This window comes from Zingiber officinale, chromosome 9A (assembly GCF_018446385.1).
Source record: "Zingiber officinale cultivar Zhangliang chromosome 9A, Zo_v1.1, whole genome shotgun sequence".
Classification (NCBI taxonomy): Eukaryota; Viridiplantae; Streptophyta; class Magnoliopsida; order Zingiberales; family Zingiberaceae; genus Zingiber; species Zingiber officinale.
In genome coordinates this window covers 22,044,307-22,063,752 of record NC_056002.1, presented here as the reverse complement: position 1 = coordinate 22,063,752, position 19,446 = coordinate 22,044,307, and the positions used below count along the sequence as shown (strand labels likewise).

Here is a 19,446-nt window from a genome sequence, read left to right as displayed (position 1 = left end):
ATGAAAGCTTCAAATATCTTAATGCCCAGAAGAGTTTTTCTTATTCAACATTTATCTCCCCTTTTTTCCCCTCATTTTTTTCCTTTTTTGAAAGAGATCAATTTTTTTTTCTTCTCTGCATTCTTTTGCTTTCTATTTTTTTCTTCTCTTTTTTTTATAACAATTAGAGAGGGGAAAAAAAGAAGAAAAATATGATGAGGATGGTGGTACTATGAGTATTTTTTAGCCAACCAAATAACATGGGCAAAGAGGGTGGACTGGTAGACTCAGCCACCAAATTTTACCATATAATCTCAAAGTTACAGGCCATGGAATCGTAGAGCAAGGAAGCAATGAAAGCTTGCATCCGATAGAATTTACTGAAAATTTACAACTTTAACCATAAATGACTCAGAATTGTGATCAAGGCGGAAAAATGATTAACATTTGATTCGCAACAAACGAAAATTTTTACAGCGTGAAGCTCATAATTCATCATCCATACGACAAGTCAGAAAGATAAGAACTTAAGAAGTGAAGCATACTATAGCATAAATACTAAGAAAGATAAGAAGTGCAAAAGTATTTTCTTACCAAATCATGATCAGCTGAATTGTAATGATCTTCGACTATCCTACAGGTATGCTGTCATGGAAAATCTGGTAATTCAATATCAATGAAAATGTCACTTCCCTGCTAGTTAGTCGTCATCTTTCTTAGACTTCCTGTAGGTTTCTTCTATGTGCTTTGCCACAAACATATATGTATTTATGAGTCTCTTTATGTTCGGAACATTGTAATTCTGGGCAATGTACATTCCACAGCCAGTCCCCACTAGAAAGCAGAAACTACCTCTGATTATCCCCATCTTATCTGTAATGCAAAGTCAGAAAAAGGAAATGAAAGATTAATAAGTGTTCTTAAAGCCGCAACTCAGAAGAGATCATGGTGGCGGCAGCAGTGCCTAATGACAATGATGTAGATCAGATCATATCAAAAAGAGACAAATAATGCCTAACAATATGATGGATTTGAGATCAACATCCATACCGAGATAAAAAATCTGATTGCATGCAAAACAGTCGATATTTTAGAATCTATCATTAACCACGAGAATTTTCTATCATTGGCAAGACAAGTTGTGGGTGAACTTGAGGTGATGATTTCCCAAATGAAAACAATGCCGTGAATTCATTTCAATAGTAGCTATCTCATTATGGACTTATGTCAAACAAGTTCAATTCACTAGAATGAAGGTTTTATTTCAATTAGCATAACATCTCGAATAAGCATTCCAAAATATGCAAAACAAAAGGCTATTTTTGGTAATCAATAATACCAATCTTTCCATTCACTATACTCTTCCAATCTGATTAAACCAATTACAAGAATCAAAACAAAAACCCACCCTTCATTCTACTTTAATCCTTATTCAACGCGATCCATGATTCATTCCACAAGCAATCTAAGGAATAAGCATGTGATTTACATTTCTGCCAAATAAATAGAAAGTGTTATAGTTGTCGTTGGTTTTTTTTCTTTTTTGCTTGACACAAAAGATTGTGATAAAACCTTCTTACCAATATTAAGAGATACATAAGCATATAAGGAAAAAAAAAAAATACCCCAAATTTGTAAAGAATAGCTATTCAATTTCTGTTGGAGTTTAGAGAAGAAAACTTTGCATCACCGATTTTGGTTGAATTCCACTTTGCTATAAATATTAGACTATTTTTTGAATGTGAATTTTGAATGGGACACAAACATGAATGACCCCGTAAACATTTGAAAAATCATCAAATAGGATTGATTTTCTATAGCAATGGCTAACTATTGTTCAAGTTGTCAGGAATATATGTGATCAAAAGATATCCCCAAAACAGTACTCTGCTCATTGAACTAGGAGTAGATTTACAGGTAAATAATTGATGACTGAGAGACTTAAAAATTCTTTTTCCTAACAAAATTCTGCAATCATTTTCGGGATCATGTACCAGAAAACAGAATCTTGACAGAAGACATACATTTAATCTGACAAAAAGAAAACCAGATGCAACTACCTACTACAAGCCCTCTGCTGGCTGCTTCAACAAAAAGGATCACATGATCTGGATTTGTCCTATTAATTGGTAAAACCAGAGATGGCCATGAAGTCTAAAACTTTGTTAGGTGATTGCATTTTATTTCGTCTGAAAAAATTCCACCCTCATGCTTGCAACAATATGCCTAAAATTCACAACCTCAAAGAACCTATAATCAGCAAGAACAACAAAACATTATGACTTCTTTGTCCCGTGAGGGAATACCTATAGCTTACAAGGTTTATGACTACATAAAGGTTCCGATCAGACAGACAATCTTACTTCCTTTCCAGATCCGAATGAGGAACTAGTTCTTCAAATGGCAGAGCCCTAACCGGAACTCAAATTAGAGTTACTCGATTCCAGAACAGCCATCCAAGCTCACCTCTTACCCTTTTTCGGAATTTTTCCAAATTAAAAAACAAGTTCTCTATGAAAATACACATCGAATCATATCGAATCGAAACCTGCTTTCGAGCGAGAGGCCGATCGACGAAATTTCAGTAAAGCGTCGGGTAGATTGACCGTGCAGAGAAGTAGATAATGGACAGGAAACAAGAAGACGAGACGGACAGAAACCGGCGTCGCCGCCACCCCACCGCCGATTCGTTTGCAAAATTTGATGTCAGCGACAACAGAGAACTGGGCAGTTCTTAACCCTCAAACGGGTCGGATCTGGATCAGACAACTACGATCCGAATCAGCCTCACGCGGTCACGCCCACTTGTTTGATTTTTGATTTTTTTTTTGCTAGCCAAATTCATTTAATAATATATATTTTACATTAACCGTAATCCCATAATGACTTAGACATTGAGAGATGTCACCGAGATAACTTCGGACAAACCCTTTATTTAGCTGTTTGGTTTAAATTATTATATATAATTTTAATTATATGATTATCAAATAATCATATAATCAAAATTATGAGGAATAAAACATAACAAATATTGTTTGGTTCAATTTAAGTAAATGCAACATAAATTTATTTGTCTAAAGTTTTTAATGAATAATCTAGTTTAATATTTTACTATATTATCCTTAATTATAAAACTAACCATATTTTTTCTTTTTCACATTTTTCTTTATTTTTATGTGTTATTTTTATTTTTTTTCTTTTTTTAAATTTTTTAAAAAAATTTTAAAGTTTTTTTTATTTCTTTTGGCCTTCTTTTTTTTATTTTTTACATTTTTTTTCCTAATTTTTTTATTTTTTATGTTTTTTTTCCTATTTTTTATATATATTTTTTAATTTTTTATGTTTTTTTATTATTTGTTACGTTTTTTAAAAAAAAAATTACAATTTTTCTATTTGTATGTTTTTTTATTTTTTCCAATTTTTAATTATTTTTAAAAATTTTTATGTTTTTTTGTATTTTTTAAAAAATTTTAAATTTTTTATATATTTTTTATTTTTTTTAAAATTTTTATTTTATTTTATATATATATATTTTTTTTCTTTATATTTTTTTATCACAATTTTTCTCTTATTCAAAATATTTTGAATAAAAAATTTCATTAACCCCATAATGAAAATAATTTTCCAAGATTTTTGGATTTCAAATTATACGTCCCTTTTACTTACCCTTTTACTAACGTATCAAACATGAATTATTACTCGAGAATTATCAATTCCCTAAACCAAATAAAATTTTAAATAAAATTTTCATTGATACCTAGTGGAATCGACCAGGACACAAGAAAAAGGCATCGTCTAACAACCTCGAAAATAATGCAATAGATTTTTACCACATCTTTCCTTATGTTACAACTTTGAATAAAACTAAAAAGACACCAGAGTGGAACTTGCACACAGCAACAAGCACTCTACGGACTGCACATCTACCGTTATGGCTTGAAGTTAATTACACAGCAAACATATCGAAGGGTTGCGTCAAAACAAATCCCATCCAACAAAAACAGAATGAATGAAGTGTTAAGGCAGCAACAACAGTTCGGGCGATTAACTCAACTGTTGATCACTGCTCGAATTTAGGGAACCATCTTTCATCAGTTTGACGCTCAGGCTGTTGAATCTTCCTCTCGAATAGTGCCGCGAAGCCTTCCTCCAATCGGTTCCGGTCTTCATCATCGCCACAAATTCATCGTAGCTGATTTTCCCATCCTGCGATCACACAATGCCTGGCTTGTTGGAGAGGGAGATGAAGTCTGACACCGATGAAAATGAGACAGATATATACCTTATCAGTGTCTACTTCTTGCAGAATATCCTTTGCTACGTCCATGCTATCAGGAGCTCCATCTTCCGCGAGTGCCTGGTGAAGCTCCTTGACTTCGATAAAGCCATTCCCATCTTTGTCAAAATATGAAAAGGCCCTCCTGAGATGCTCATCATTTGCCATTCTTTGCAAATGAAGCGATACAGCTAAAAATTCACCGTAATCTAGTACACCTTTTCCGTTTGTATCAACCTATCAGCAAATTGAAATTATGAGATCTGGAGTAAACTTTCTCCATGCAAGAAGAGTACCAGATAAAAAGAAGGAAGTGAACAATCATTGAGCACATTTCTGTAATCATCGATCCGTCCTTTGGCGTAGTTTTTTGTTAAGGTTTATCACTCCGCATAAGCTTGCTTCAATATCTATGAGCTATATAAATCTCAGAGTTTCTTAGAATCCAAACAAAATAATGAACAAGAAACTAAGTTTAACACTGAAAAGTAAATAAATGACTGATGCATCTTCCAGATTTTCAGAATATTTAAGGCTAAACAAATCCTTTTAAATATGTTCGATGCTTGAAATTATTTTATTCAAGGTCTAATCGTATAGTTAGCACTTATTCTTGAGCAGAAGTGTATACTTAGGCTTGCTTGGAAACAAGAAGGGAAATGGATCGATCAGCTCCAAACAAGTCATGCCAAGACCAGATCTTGACGGTGCGACCTAGGCACAACACATGACAATGATATGCCAGTGGTTCATAATTTTCTGTGTCATGTTCAAGTTTCTGATTTATAGCATAGATTTCGCACTAATTTAAAAAGGGAAAAGAAATGTGTAATGAAGAACAAACACACTCAATGATATTCTATCACTACCAAATCTGAATTGAGAGGACAAAGCAAATAGGTAACCTATATGCTAATTCCAATCTATGGTTAAGCCAAACTCAAGACGTTCCAAAATATCAACATGGAGATAGATCATGAGATATACAGGATCCCCAGGACTAATACATGTATGCTTTGGTTCATTTAGCCATTCCATTGAGAAGGTTCGATCATCAGGTTAAATTTATATACAGAAGTTACTTGGTCCACATCTAGTTATGCCAATATCATGTGCAACAAAAGAAACTGTACACAACAGACAAATAGGTTCAAATTCTCATCAAACTACTTTCAAAACTGTCTTATATTCAACGAAGTGGGCATTTAAATGTTACTTACAGCTTTAATAAGCATCTGCACTTCAGACTCTACAAGGTGCGATCCAAATTTAGCAAGCCCATTTTTTAGTTCATCATGGGAGACAATGCCATCATTGTCGGTGTCCATTATTCTGAACATTTCTTTAATATCTTCAACTTCTTCAGTAGATAAGTGATCAGCAATAACCTAATCAGAATTTAACCAAAGTCAATTATTCTTAAGCATTCAAAAACTTCCATGCTAACTACCAGTGGCAGTGCAACAGACCCTTAAAGCTCTCCTTTTGAATCTATTCATCCTTGAAAATTGTTTAAGCCTTGACTTGACAACATCACCAAGAGGCACATTTGGGGCTGTCTTTGCATTTTGAAGCCATGGATGCTCTGCAAGAAAAAAGATTAGTATAAGAAGAAATTCAGTATAAAAAAGAAACAACAGCCCTGATTAAAAAAATAGAAAAAACTGGATATCAAACTTAAGGAATAATGAACAACCGTTCAAGATAAGGGGCATCTCAAAATCTCAAATTGCTTTGATACATTCCTTTAAAAAGATGGCAAGAACCAATTGCATTTGACATATTAACCAGTCCTCAACAACTAACATGATGGTGGGATGGCAAGGCAATCTTTTTTAAGGACATATTAACCCTATATTAACAGTTTATGTCCTTAGGCACAATAGAGAACATAAAGGCACTGAACTAGACAACATGAGCTTGCAGTTCTGGAGCTTCCTACAGTTAGAACATCACATTGTCTATTTATTTAGATACAATAACATTATAAATAGAAATTAGCATGCCTTCTCATAATATTAATTGTGAATAACAGCATAATGTCATGTACCAAGCACTTGCTTTGCAGTTAACCGAAGCTTGGGTTCAGGCTCCAACATCTGGCGAATTAGACTTTTAGCACTATCTGAAATACTAGGCCATGGTTCACGTTTGAAATCAATTGCGCCCCTAAGAATGGCTTGTGCAACTCCCTGTTCAGTTTCTGCGAATCAGACACCATATCTCTTGTTAGACAGAAGATTGTTCCCACAGAAATAGGAAATGAAAATAAAAAATGGATTTATAGATATTTGCAAAAAATATATATATAGCTTGAAATTGTAGTAATAATAAATGGTACAAAGTAAATATGACCAGCCCAAAATGGAGGAACTCCACACAGAAGGATGTAGAGTATAACTCCAGCACTCCATATATCAATCTCTGGTCCATAATTCCTCTTTAGAACTTCTGGAGCCATGTAATATGGGCTCCCAACAATCTCAGAAAATCTTTCACCTGAAATTGGAGAAAGCAGTAGGAAAGATATTAAAGAGCCCATTCTTATGGTAACTTGTATATCTAGGCCAAGGTGCATTACAAATATGTTCCAGAGAGGGTTCACTTATTAACTACGATTAATAATACAAACACGGGATAACAAGAATAAAGGTTATCAGATAAAAATCACTATGTTATTTAGAAAGAATTTCAGGAGAACTGAATTCTTGATCATTTACAACTACTATCAGTGTAAAAGCTCAAGTTTCTTCAACCCAAAATAACTAGACACATAGATAGCGGAGGTGACCCTTACTCAACTAAACAAGACAGATATATACAAACTAATCATGTTGGGCCAAGCAATCTCTTAACGCTCCCACACCTTCCAACTTGATAAGGCTAAAGATAGCCATACACATCTTTTTTAAGGTTTGACACGCCCAAACTTGCTTTGGTTTCATGTTAAGTCAGAGAGCTACCCTTTCCATTGGGTTTATAGGCAGTCAGGTGGAGAACCAATGCTAAAACAAGCAAAGTCACACACATTGGCAGTGTGGAACTAAGTAATCCAAACAAAAAGTACTTTTATTTATGTTGGAATACTTTAACTCATGTTGACATCCATTTCTGGGATCTGTCTGTAGCCAACATGGAATTTGTTTTATTCACGCAGTGTGGCAGTAATCTATGTTGCACATAAAACAAACTCTTTTTTTCTGCATATTTAGGTACAAATTAATCCCAAAAGTGCAAAAAATAATCTACATCCTTGAGTACCCATGAATAGTTGTTGTTTGAGACAACCAACTCAAAGATAGAAAGCATAGAAAAAGGTGAGTTTTATATATACAGAAATGGCAATAAAGAGAAACTTCACAAGAAAAAATAAACAAGAAAGTTTATAATTAAAAATCACTGAAAAATCTATTCAGTAGAACCTCTTACATGATTTGTCAACAATAAAATTGAAAAATTCAGAATAAATGGGCAAGTGCATAGTGTAGTAGCATTTGAAAACTGGAAATCCGCAAGCAATGTGGATGCGCTCCACTAGATTTTATGTTAAGCGCACAAAATCCAGTATGGAAATGCTCACCAGGCTGGAAAAAAATGGACAAACCAAAGTCAATGGCCTTCAATGGCGAATTCTCCTTCTTGTTTGCAAACAAGAAATTTTCTGGCTTCAGGTCGCGGTGGATCACACCGTGGCGATGGCACAGCTGCACGACCTCAACAATGGTCCTCATAACGACTGCCGCGGCACGCTCCGAGTAGTGGCCCCTCGCTACAATGCGGTCGAAAAGCTCCCCACCCTCGCACAGCTCCATGACCAAATGCACGGCGCCATCATCCTCGCAAGCCTCCCGGAGGCTCACGATGCTGGTGCTCCTCGGCAGGTGCTGCATTATGGCGACCTCCCGCCGCACGTCCTCCAAGTCGACCGCCGTCCGCAGCTTCCGCTTCGAGATCGACTTGCACGCGAGCAGCTCCCCGGTGCCGCGATCCATGCAGAGGTAGGTCACCCCGAACTCCCCGCGGCCGAGCTCGCGGTCCAGCGCGTACTTCTCCTCGATCCCGCACACCGGCCTGGCGTCACCTCCAAGCACCGTCATCCGCTTGGAGTGTACTCCGCTGCTGTGGCGGTGGTTCTTGGCGGCGGCTGGTCGGCCGCCGGGATCGTGGTGCGAGCGAGGAAAGCTCCCGACGTCCTCCCGCGTGACGGCCTCCGGCGAAAGGCAACAGTTGCCCATCCCGACCCCGGATCCGGTCCCTCAACTTGAAGAAAGCAATCAAACAGCGCGGAGATGGCTAGGGTTTCACATCAAACTAATCTCCATGAACAACACCGAAAAGAAAAAAAAAACATTTTTTCCATTTTCCTAAAGGACGGAGGAACTGAGAAGCCTAGATTGGGGGAAGCTGGAACCTTTTTGTCGGGAACCGGGAAAGCGCGTGCAAGTGGCACTGCGAGCCACGAGGTAGCCAAGGTTTCACCTTTCCCAGCGGGTAAACTTCTCCTCCTCCGTAACTGTGCCTGCGCTGGTAAGTAGAGTTACCGGGGAGATTCATGAATCTGCCATGGCGACGCCTTCATCGGCTTGGTTCAGCACAGAATGTGGAGTTGAGTGAGCACATTTGCCGGCCGCGTTCCGTCGTCTCCCTTGTTTTGCGTGCTCGAAGGGTTCCGAGCGACCGAGAGTGATGATGTTGACGCAGAGAGTCATCATCCAAGCCAGATGCGGAGATATTTAAATTGGTCCCCCAAAAATTTAAATTTTTTTTGGATGGAAACCAACCAATTTCTGATAAATCGGGAGGTTATTTTGTTAGAACGTTCAATGGAACGGACACCAAGATGTGTCCTTGGAAAAAAGTTGATGTTCTTTGTCGCCAAGCACATGTGAGTCTTTGGAACAAATTTATGAGCATTCTTCCAAAACAACCTACTATTATATGTTTTTTTTTTCATTTTTTTACCAAAACAAAATTTGTCGATAGAGTTTCTCCCATAATTCCTTCCCTCTTATTGATATTCTCAAGTATTGAAAAGGACATTATTTTTTATTATCTCAAATGAGCATCCAATGCTAATATATATATATATATATATATATATATATATATATATATATATATATATAAATGATATATTGTTTTATTTTAAAAAAATTTTAAAAATATTTTTAAAAAAATATTAAAAAAAACATCTCAAATTAAGTAAATCAAAAGGATGTCCTTTTTAAAAAAAAACAAAAGGGCCTACTTATAAGTATTTTATTCTAATAATATCCTTATTTTTAGTGATACAATGCGTAGAAGTTATTGGATAGTTGCTACAAAATATAACGCTTAATATAATATTGTTATTATTAGATCTTGAGGGATGCTCTACGAGATTGTCTTATAATTTTATTATTTATTTGATAAATACAGATTCACTATTTTAGTGCATATTATATTTCAATAGTCTTGAACTCATTTACTGAATGTCTGTAATAGAATTTATAGCATGAAAAAATTTATAATTGAATCATAACTTGTAATTATCTCTACATATGTAATTATAAAAGTATTGAAATTTTCTTAGTCGTCAAATTGCTGCATTCGAACATCATCAATTTTGTAAGACTAGCACAGGTTATACTTCTTGATTTGACCAAGCAACTATTTTTCACTAACTGGAGATATTGGGATACCGAGAATTAAACATGGATACATTCTAACATCATCAATTGTTATATTGTAGAAGTTACTTAAACTCTAACACTATTACATCAAAATATTTTTTTTATTAACTTGGTTAAATTATTTTAAATGTCTCAAAATAACACTAAAACAGTTATATAACAAAAGATGATTACGCTCATTTCAGGTGTCTTTCACAGCCCGTCCTCAGGTTATGTAAAGGATGGTAAATCATACGATCAACTTATAGTCGATTGCTTGTAACAATTATTTAATAAAAAAATGATAAACTCAGTTAACCCCATTGACCATCTCTCGGCCCGCATGTAGTAGCAACTATAAAATAATTTCTATATATTATTATTGCTAATCATGCATAACAACTATAATAATGCTGAAAATACACCATCTTAAAGAAGCTATCGGTAGTTGTTATAACAATATTGCATAAGGAATATTTTGGAAATAAAATATCTGCTAGATTTTTTTTTTAGTTTTTTTTGAAAAAAGGAATTATTTTTATAATTTAGATCGTCCTTTTTATTTTTACCCAATTATTTTACTCGATCACAATTAATACTTCAAGAGGCATTATTATATTAAAGTATCTTTTAATTGATTAAGATTATTCTAATTTAATTAAAATTACGCTAAATTATTATATCAGATCAAAATTACTATTAACATTGGACATTGAACAATTTTACTGGTTAAATATTTTAAATGAATGGTTTGTGTTTGGTGAGTTGATTGAACTAGTCATTGGATAAATTAACTAAATGGATATGGTAGAAAAAACATACTAACCTACTATTTATAATTTAGTAAAATGAACGGTAATATATAAATAAATGCCAAGGTAAAAATGAAAGTTACCTAAAAGGTCCAAAATAATGATTTCCAACTATTATCGCTTTGGTCCAAGGACCATCGGTCTACTAAATAGATTTTGTTTCATGAATCGATTTGATAGTTTTTCATGAATTGATTTGATGGTGCTTTGGTCAATCAAATAATTTTTCTTAATATAAATGGTCTTTTAGACTCCTTTACTCATGACACACTTTCTCTATGAGTTCTTTTGTCTGGTTTTAAACAAATACTCTTTGCAACTTTATATATGAGCATCTTTGGATTGCTCGAAATAAAATAAACACTTTTGAGATAAAATAAAGGAGCCTTTGTCCTATATTAAAGGAGCCTTCCTTTCTTTACTCTACATTCAATTCAAAGAGAGAAATATTAAAAAAAAAAAAACTCTTCCCTTTTGCTTGGTTGGGATAAGGCAAGGCCTTTTGACACATGACTAGCTATCATTGAATAATAGCAAGTAGGAATATCAAATATCTTAGTGAATACATTGGTTAGTTGGAGTTAAAAGGAAAATTGAAGAAGATGACTTTCTTTTAGAAAGAATTACTAATGTCACAGGAACATTTCGAGTGAAAATCTATTTGTCATTTCAAAACTGTCAAAATAATTATTGGAAAAAGGGTACATGATTCAACTAATCCCGTATCAAAAAGAATGAAGAATGAGGATACATCTGATGCCAGATGAGTCTTGTGCTGTTCCATATCACCAGACTATAATTTCAGATTGATGTTTGTCTTCTTTTTTTTCCTCTTCACATGGATTTGTGTTTCTTGCCACTGAGCAGATGAGGGTCAGTTTGGTAGAAGACAACGTCCCCCTCGTCGCTAACAAAGTGATCCATTCTCAAGCTTCTCAGTAGGACCCCCAAGAGATGCAGAGGAAGAGGCCCAGACTTCTCGGGTTCTCGGTAGAACTCACCGAGCACAGGCTTTGCAGCCTTTGTCTGAAGCAAAATACAGGTCCGAAAACAGGTTATTGTGTGTTTGATGGACATGCACAATTATACCATTAATCTTCTAAAATGTTTTATGAACTAATCAAACTTTGAGCTTACTGCTTCAATTAGATTGTAATGTGGGATCTGGGGAAAGAGGTGGTGTACGACATGAGTTCCAATGTCATGGTGGATGTTATTGATCCAACCGTAGTCCCTGTCAATGGTTGTTAATCCTCCTCGCAGGTAGCTCCATTCCTAAAAGATGGAAGAAGGTGATGTGAGTTTGGGATGATATTAGATTTGTAATTATATATATTTATGTGATTTGGGTGTGAAGAGATGCATTTTAGGTTTTTCTAGCTAAGACTACAAATGACCCCGACGTTAGTGAATAAGCATGGTGTTCGATAAAGCTCATTTGTGTTTATTTAATAGTAAAATAATGTATAAAAACTTACGTTGCCACGGTACCAGGGGAGCTTCTCGCTGTGGCCATGATGGTGCAAATAAGTGACCAAATCTAGCCACATAACAAAGACCTGATCAAAAGAATTTGCAGGTTAATAATAAACCTTTGCAATTTTTACCCAGATTTCTTAACAATTTTGAGTGATCTTTTTTTGTGTTTGTCTGAATGCTCTTACCAAATATGGTAGGCCATACAATTTGAGCACCGGAAGGGGGCCATATACCCAGGATAGACACACAAGCAAGGAAACCATGGCTGACCAGCATGTGGTAGATACCACTACGTCTAGTTCATCTTTGGGATCAAACAAGCCGCTGCTCGGTAGGAAATGGGAGCCTTCCTCCCTTCCAGGGGTCCTCCTCATCTTTTGGGTTATAAGAACGCATGAGAAAAGTAAGAATCTAAAAGAGAAAATCAATGAAATCTAACTGACTCACCAAGTATACAGGGAAAGCAAACAAGGGAAATGGTACAGTAAACCGCATCTTTTTGCTAGTCGAATTCAATTCCCTGTAGACCTTCTCAGGTAACTGCAGCAAAGAAAGGCTTCTTAAATGTTGCCCTTGATAACACATCAAAAGAGAAAGAACTTGATTTCACATTTTCTTAGATTGATACCGTCATCAATTTCTTGCCTTACAGTCATTTTTTCAAGTAAAAAGGCAAACATTATTAGTTCCTTGCAATGAAAGAAAATGATTCCGTCACCCAGAAAACAAGCATGCACATGCATGGAGGTTCTGACTATGTCATTATATCAATGACAACACCACGCACCTCTTTGCCCAGTGTCAGTGATATGGTAATGGAACATGGATGTATTTCTTTTCTTGATTGTATCACTCACTGCAAAGTTGTCCTGGGATATATTATTTCTTTTGCCATAGGACTGATGAGGGGGCAAGATTTCGTTTGCACAATGGAAGCTGAACATTTTCAATCAGAACTAAATTCTTGAGTCACATAGCATGCATGATGATCATAATTGACTTAAACACTTATCTGTCTATAGACCAGGATGGTAGAAAATGAAGATTCAATATTCTTTTCCGTGTCAATTATTTGGGGCAGAGCAGGCAATGATGCGGTAGCTATAGCAACCTTGATAGGGTTTTTACACTTTCTTTTTCACTATGTCTTTGGTGTAAAAGAAGCACAGGCCACACACACTCACCAAGAACAACAGAAAAGGAACACATGAAAGGAACAAACAAAAACATATCAAAGCAGATAGCCATGAATTTTGTTTCCTTCAATCAGTAGCAGAACGGAAATTTTTTTTTCCTTTCAAAAAATAAAGAAAATCTTGCTTGGAAAAAAAAAGACCAAGAAAAGGGATTATGGTATAGAATTATTTTTCTGATCAAGTGTAAGAAAAATAGTAGCAAAACTTATCCTGCAGTTGCTTCATCTACATCTTTCGTTTTTCTTCCCATTTGTATTTCTTAGATCTGAAGAATTTGGAAAACAATCCTCTAATTCCATTTTTTTTAAGGGTTCTGAGACTATGTAACATGATGTGTTTATACATATATGAAACACTAGATTGCAAACAGATACAGAATCAATGTAGATTGAAGTTTACGAGAAGTAGAAACAGAACAGTATGAAGCAACCATGAAAACACACAAATTTTACACTGTTCAAAGAAGAAAGAGAAGAACTGACCGGGTGCCAAGATTCATCCTTGTCCACATTCCCATGGTTCTGGTGATGAGTCTTGTGGCTAATCCTCCTGTTTGTGTGTGTGTGTGTTTCAGATTTACAAATCTGATTCAGAGAAATAGAGGCCAATTTGTCGGAATGAGAAAACTTACCATCCATGGTATGGCACGAGAATGCTGGAGTGAAGCAAATGTCCCACCACGTTGTTGAGCCACGGGATGTCGGAGAAACTTCCATGGCCACTGCCGCCGCAAGTCGTGTCGTCGATTAATTAGGTTGCATTCGAAATGTAGACCAGGGGAATAGCGAGGGCACGTACCAATCGTGGCCGAGAACGAAGACGGCCCAGAACATGGTTCCCTGGGCGAACCAATAGAGCGGCCAGAAGGCCCAGCTATCGAGGTAGGCGGCGCAGAACGCGAGAGCGGCGATGACAACGGCGTCGCGGAGGACATAGCTCATCGATCGCCACGGATCCCTCACCCAACAATGCCCAGGAATGGCGGCCCGGATGTCGCCGATCCGGAACGGCGGAGGCTTCCCGGGCTCGAAATCCCCTCGCCCCGCGACCCCCTTCGCTTCGCGCTTCTCGGACATGCTGCTCGTCGGCTCGGCGGAGGCGATGGGCGTGCAGAGGAGGAGGAGTCCAAGATCCGGTTGGCTGCCGCGGCGATGGCGAGGAGCGAATCGGGGGTGGTCAGTGGTGCGCCGACGGGCGAAGGCATTTAACGACCGTCGTGGGTTCGACACCGTCCGTTCGACCGCTCGTGAGTTCCGATCCATGCGCGCGCGCGGGCCCCTTTGATCGCTCTGAATCCCACCTTTTTTCCCGCTCTCGCACTGTCTGAGTCGGGGTCCAGGATTTACTCTCCACCCGTCGAGAGAAACGTGGCAGACAATTAGTTCGCCCGCCCCGCATTTCTCTGGATGCTGTCTGGGACCGTGTAGGCGAATCCCTCGAGAACGAGACAACGGGGAACCGTTCGTTTGGGAATGAATTCCTCTTTATTTCAGGTACGTTGTTTTGTTTTTTTGGAAATGTCAAAATATTTTTTTTTGGAAAAAATACCTTTAACACCGAGGACATATCTATTAGGCCACTTTTTTTTTTATGATTTAGGGGATGTATCATTAATATTTGTAGTCAGATTATGATCATAATTTGATCGTAAATAGTTATGATTCCTTCTTGGGTTCATCGTCCCCATCAGATTATAGTTTTTGTTCGGATGGGACGGCCGGAGGCCGTCCGGTGGCTGTCCGGAGGCCTCCGGTGGTAGATAAGTGGCCAAGTTACTGGGCGCCAAGCAAGGGTGTCCTCCGGGTGGTCTCCGGCCACCAACTCTGAACAAAAACTATAACCTAGTGGGGACGATGAACCCAGGAAAGGATCATAAATATTTGCGATCGGATCATGGCTATGATTTAGTCATAAATATGAGTGACATATCCCCTGAACCATAAAAAAATGGTCCAAAAAATCATGCCTCTTTAACACCTTTATATATTTTTGATCAAGTACTATTTTATCCATTTATATTTTAAAAATAATATTTAACCCCACTAACAATTGTAAAAGACATAATATATTTTTTTATTATAGAAAAAAATATATTAAATTTATTGATAATTTACCTCCTTTTTAATATCTAAAGTAATTTTATATAATTCAAGACCCTAATTGATATTAGTGCATGACTACTGATTAAATAATTAAAATTAATAAATTATATGTAAGCTCAAACAAAACATAAAAATTAATACTTAATTATACAAATAAAATAAAATAAAATAATTTAAAATATATATTTTTTTAATCCGGTACCCGGCCTTCAAATATAATTACAATAATTATTTTCTTCACTTTTCCTAAATTTAATTTTTTTTTTATCCGCCTTTGTCGATGATTTTATAAGGTTCCGTGAAAATAAATAAAGGTATAATTTTCTTTTCTTACGCGAAGATAAATTTTCTTCGTCTTCTTCAAGCTCTTTTGCTTTCTTATACATGCACCAAGCTTTTCATCTCAGTTCATCACTGACTTTACCGTCAAAAAAGGATAATACTAATAATGTCAATCCTCAGTTGACAAGTTTTACTTTGTAAGACATCGAGAGCGGACACACTAATAAACTGACATTGACCACAAATTTGAGTGAGTGATAAAGGGCACCATCATTAGATGCTTCTATTTTTTTTTTTTATCCTTTTATGTATATTTTTCTCCTTATATATACCATCGATCCAACTAATCAAATAATTAAATAATCTATTATAAAAACATATATAATTATTTTCTACAACAATTCAATATATTTTTTCTCTTAATATTATAAAAAAAGTCAAAAGCATAAGGATATAATTATCTTTTACAAAGTTTTTCACATTTAACTTTTGGTCGGAATGTTAAGTATTAATTTTAAAATATAGGGAACAAAATGTAACTGGAAAGAAAATTAGAGGGGGTTAAAAGTATTTTCCCCTATTTTTGGTTGGGCAAAAAAACAAGGACACCTCTTTTATTATCATACGCACCTCGTAAAAAAAAAAAAAAAAAAAGGTAATTAATTATATTTTTATCTCAAAAATATTTTTACTTCAATATTATTACAGTAATTTTAACCCAAAGTAAATACAATATATTCTAAATAATTTTAGTCAAAACTATTTTAAAATTTATCAAAATTAATCAAAATCATTATCGGTGGACTATACCTAATAACTCTCATCCATGAATAACGACAAGATTGGCTACCGATGGCTAATAATACGAGAACTTACTTAATTTACTTTGTGTTGGTAAAAAATTGTTGAGGAATCAGATATGTTGGATCGGAAAGAATTTAAATATTTCTATAATAGTATAATATTATTCATTTTAGATCTAAGTTCTCATAATTTTACTATTAAATTATATCTAAAAAGTCTCATACCAATAGAGATATCTTTCTCTTATAAATTCATGATCTTTCCCATGTGTTTTCAATATGTGACTATGTTTGCAACCTTGCAACCCTAATAATTCTCCCTCAAACAAAGGACCATAGACTCCCTAACGTCCGATCCTCGACCCACTAAAACTTCCTGCCTCTCGGTTCACTCGACCTACTAGGACTTCCTTACATAGCCGCAACTAAGACTTCCTGCCTCTCGGTCCACCCGACCTACTAGGACTTCCTATCCCTCGGTCCATCCGACCTATTAGGACTTTCTGCCTAATGTCTGGTCCTCTTGATCCAGACACGGGAGCCCCCACTTCTTCATTCGAGGTCAATATTCCGCCCACATGGTTCGATTGGACCATGACTTTTGTGCACAGTCGGTGGTTAGTCCTTCTGGCAGTCCACGATCTGATACCAATTGTTGGATCGAAAAGAATTTAGATATCTCCATAATGACATGATATTATTTACTTGGGGCCTAAACCTTCATGATTTTACTCTTGGGCTCTACCAAGAGACTTCATACCAATGGAGATATCTTTCTTTTATAAACACATGATCTTTCTCATATATTTTTAATGTATGACTATATTTATAATCTTGTAACCCCACTAAGATCTATTGTTTTCACGATTAATCTATTCGAAGGGTTGGATATTTACATTACAAACTTGATAAAAAAGAAAATCAAATATTAAAGAATACAACTCCAATTTGATAAAATTAATTTAACTTAATCAAAATTGATAATACAAATAAATATTATAGGAAGATTTTGTTTTCAAAATAAAGTGAAAATAAATTTAGATTGATTCAAAAAAATAAAAGAAAGTTAAAATTTTTTAAAACAAATATTTAAAATTAGCATATATACAGTAATACAAATAAATTTAAAAATATTCAAAATTTATAGATAAGGTTGATCACACGAGAGGTGTAATAAGGAAAAAATAAATTGACTATTTTTAATAAAATAAATGGTTAACAAGTTAAAATAGAAATATAATAAGAAATAATAATAATCATTGTAGTTTAAATGATCGAATGGCCTATTGATTCGGGCTCATCCTTGATAATTTTCCTTAGAGATGGTAAGATTATTTTTACCAGGGACAAACATTAAAAAGGCATCCTTTTGCCGGAGCGCCTCATTTTAATTTTTTATAATATCCAATTTCTTATAAAATGACATAAATATCCTTCAATTCATTACATGTCCACCTCCATCTAGACCTGACCACAGTTCAGAACCGACGATTCGATGGTTCCAGGCAGGTCGACCCTTAATCTTAACCGTCCAAGACGGTTACGATTCACGCTTCAGAACCCCTGATTCACGGTTCGTCACGGTTCAAGATTAATATGTTAAAAAAAATTAAAAATTAAAAATTAAATATTAAACATTAAAAATTAGAAATTATAATTTATTGAAAAAAGGGCTTACATTTATTTAAGTTGCCTACGTATCCCTTTAGGAGAATCAAAACCCACGTACTTCTTTTACATTTTTATCCTTTTACATTTTCATTCACTTCCATTTCCTGTTCCTGTCGTATTTGTTCCTTTAGTATCAAAATCTTCAACTTCATCATCTGAAAGTTACATTCCTTGGATTCTTTTCTCCGCTCTGGTCCAATCATCCAGTAATGCTTGGGCTTCCAATGAGTCGGGAGACAAATTTGATCGTCGTTCATCTAATATGTAATTGGCGCAGGCACTGAACGTCTGCTCCACAACAACAGTTGACCCTAGACAAGCTAAAAATTTTTTTGCGATCACGGAGAGAACGGGAAAACTTTAAGCCTTCTGTGACCATCACTTTAAGATATCGAAGTTTTCGTTATCTGCTTCATTAAAATCAAAAGAAGTCGTAAAATAATTCTCAAGTTCTTGTGTGAAACTTGAGGATCCTCGTGGACATTTTGTCCGTTCTTTTAATAATAGTTGTGTTTTTGTAAGTTTTAAATTAATACTAGTTGTTTGTTGTATTTCAGAAATATTAATTTGTGTTCCATATTTTGCATAATATTGATTATAAATATCATATAAATAAACTCTAACATTATATATAATATTAACTGGATCAGGGAAGAAGAATCTTTAATTGAATTAAAGCGTCTAATTTAAATCTATGATGTAAAGCAAATGCAATTAAATAAATTTCAGGAATTAAATAAAAATATTTTTCCCATTTAGTTTTCATAGATAAGATGCAAGGAGATAAAGATTCATTATTAATATGTTCATTTAAAACTAATACTATATTAGAAAAATTTTCTAAAACTAATTGAGCAGTGGGATAATAAACATCGAAAAGTTGTTCAGTTGCATCATTAAATACTTTTAAAATTTCACAAATACTACAATAAATATTCCATTGTGAAAATAAATATATATTAGTATTAGTGTTTTGTGCAAAAAATGAACATAATAATTCTTTATATTTAAATGAATCTTGTAATAATTAGTATGTTGAATTTCAACGTGTTGGTACATCACGTGAAAATTTTTTAGGTCTCATTCCATTAATTTTACAAAATCTACTCCATTGTTTCATTATAGATGGATGAGACCATAAATAAGAAATTGCAATTCTAATTGGTAAAATATAACTTTAAAAATTTTTAAACCA

The 19,446-nt window shown here is 35.1% G+C and overlaps 3 protein-coding genes across 5 annotated transcripts; all 3 read right to left on the bottom strand.

Annotated features, from left to right (window-relative positions):
• Positions 1-396: 396 nt before the first annotated feature.
• Positions 397-2,681, bottom strand: LOC122018713. Its single transcript, XM_042576112.1, has 2 exons — positions 2,528-2,681; positions 397-852 (listed from the first exon to the last, which is right to left on the bottom strand). Exon 2 carries the CDS (start codon positions 845-847, stop codon positions 680-682), a length of 168 nt encoding a protein of 55 aa, XP_042432046.1. The 5' UTR covers positions 848-852; positions 2,528-2,681; the 3' UTR covers positions 397-679.
• A 1,089-nt stretch (positions 2,682-3,770) lies between these two features.
• LOC122020066 (calcium-dependent protein kinase 16-like) lies at positions 3,771-8,968 on the bottom strand. 3 transcript variants are annotated; one of them, XM_042577796.1, is made up of 8 exons: positions 8,667-8,968; positions 7,836-8,566; positions 6,611-6,754; positions 6,306-6,458; positions 5,725-5,840; positions 5,476-5,643; positions 4,262-4,492; positions 3,771-4,185 (listed from the first exon to the last, which is right to left on the bottom strand). In XM_042577796.1, exons 2-8 carry the CDS (start codon positions 8,488-8,490, stop codon positions 4,024-4,026), a joined length of 1,629 nt encoding a protein of 542 aa, XP_042433730.1. In that variant the 5' UTR covers positions 8,491-8,566; positions 8,667-8,968; the 3' UTR covers positions 3,771-4,023. The 3 variants fall into 3 exon arrangements, with proteins under 3 accessions (XP_042433730.1, XP_042433729.1, XP_042433731.1); XM_042577795.1 differs by having other exon boundaries at positions 7,836-8,548; XM_042577797.1 differs by having other exon boundaries at positions 7,836-8,515.
• A 2,394-nt stretch (positions 8,969-11,362) lies between these two features.
• On the bottom strand, positions 11,363-14,614 carry LOC122020419 (fatty acid desaturase DES3-like). Its single transcript, XM_042578342.1, has 8 exons — positions 14,192-14,614; positions 14,025-14,114; positions 13,876-13,942; positions 12,645-12,737; positions 12,383-12,571; positions 12,197-12,277; positions 11,856-11,993; positions 11,363-11,744 (listed from the first exon to the last, which is right to left on the bottom strand). The coding sequence occupies exons 1-8, from the start codon at positions 14,467-14,469 to the stop codon at positions 11,553-11,555; spliced, it is 1,128 nt and encodes a 375-aa protein (XP_042434276.1). The 5' UTR covers positions 14,470-14,614; the 3' UTR covers positions 11,363-11,552.
• Between the last annotated feature and the right edge of the window lie 4,832 nt (positions 14,615-19,446).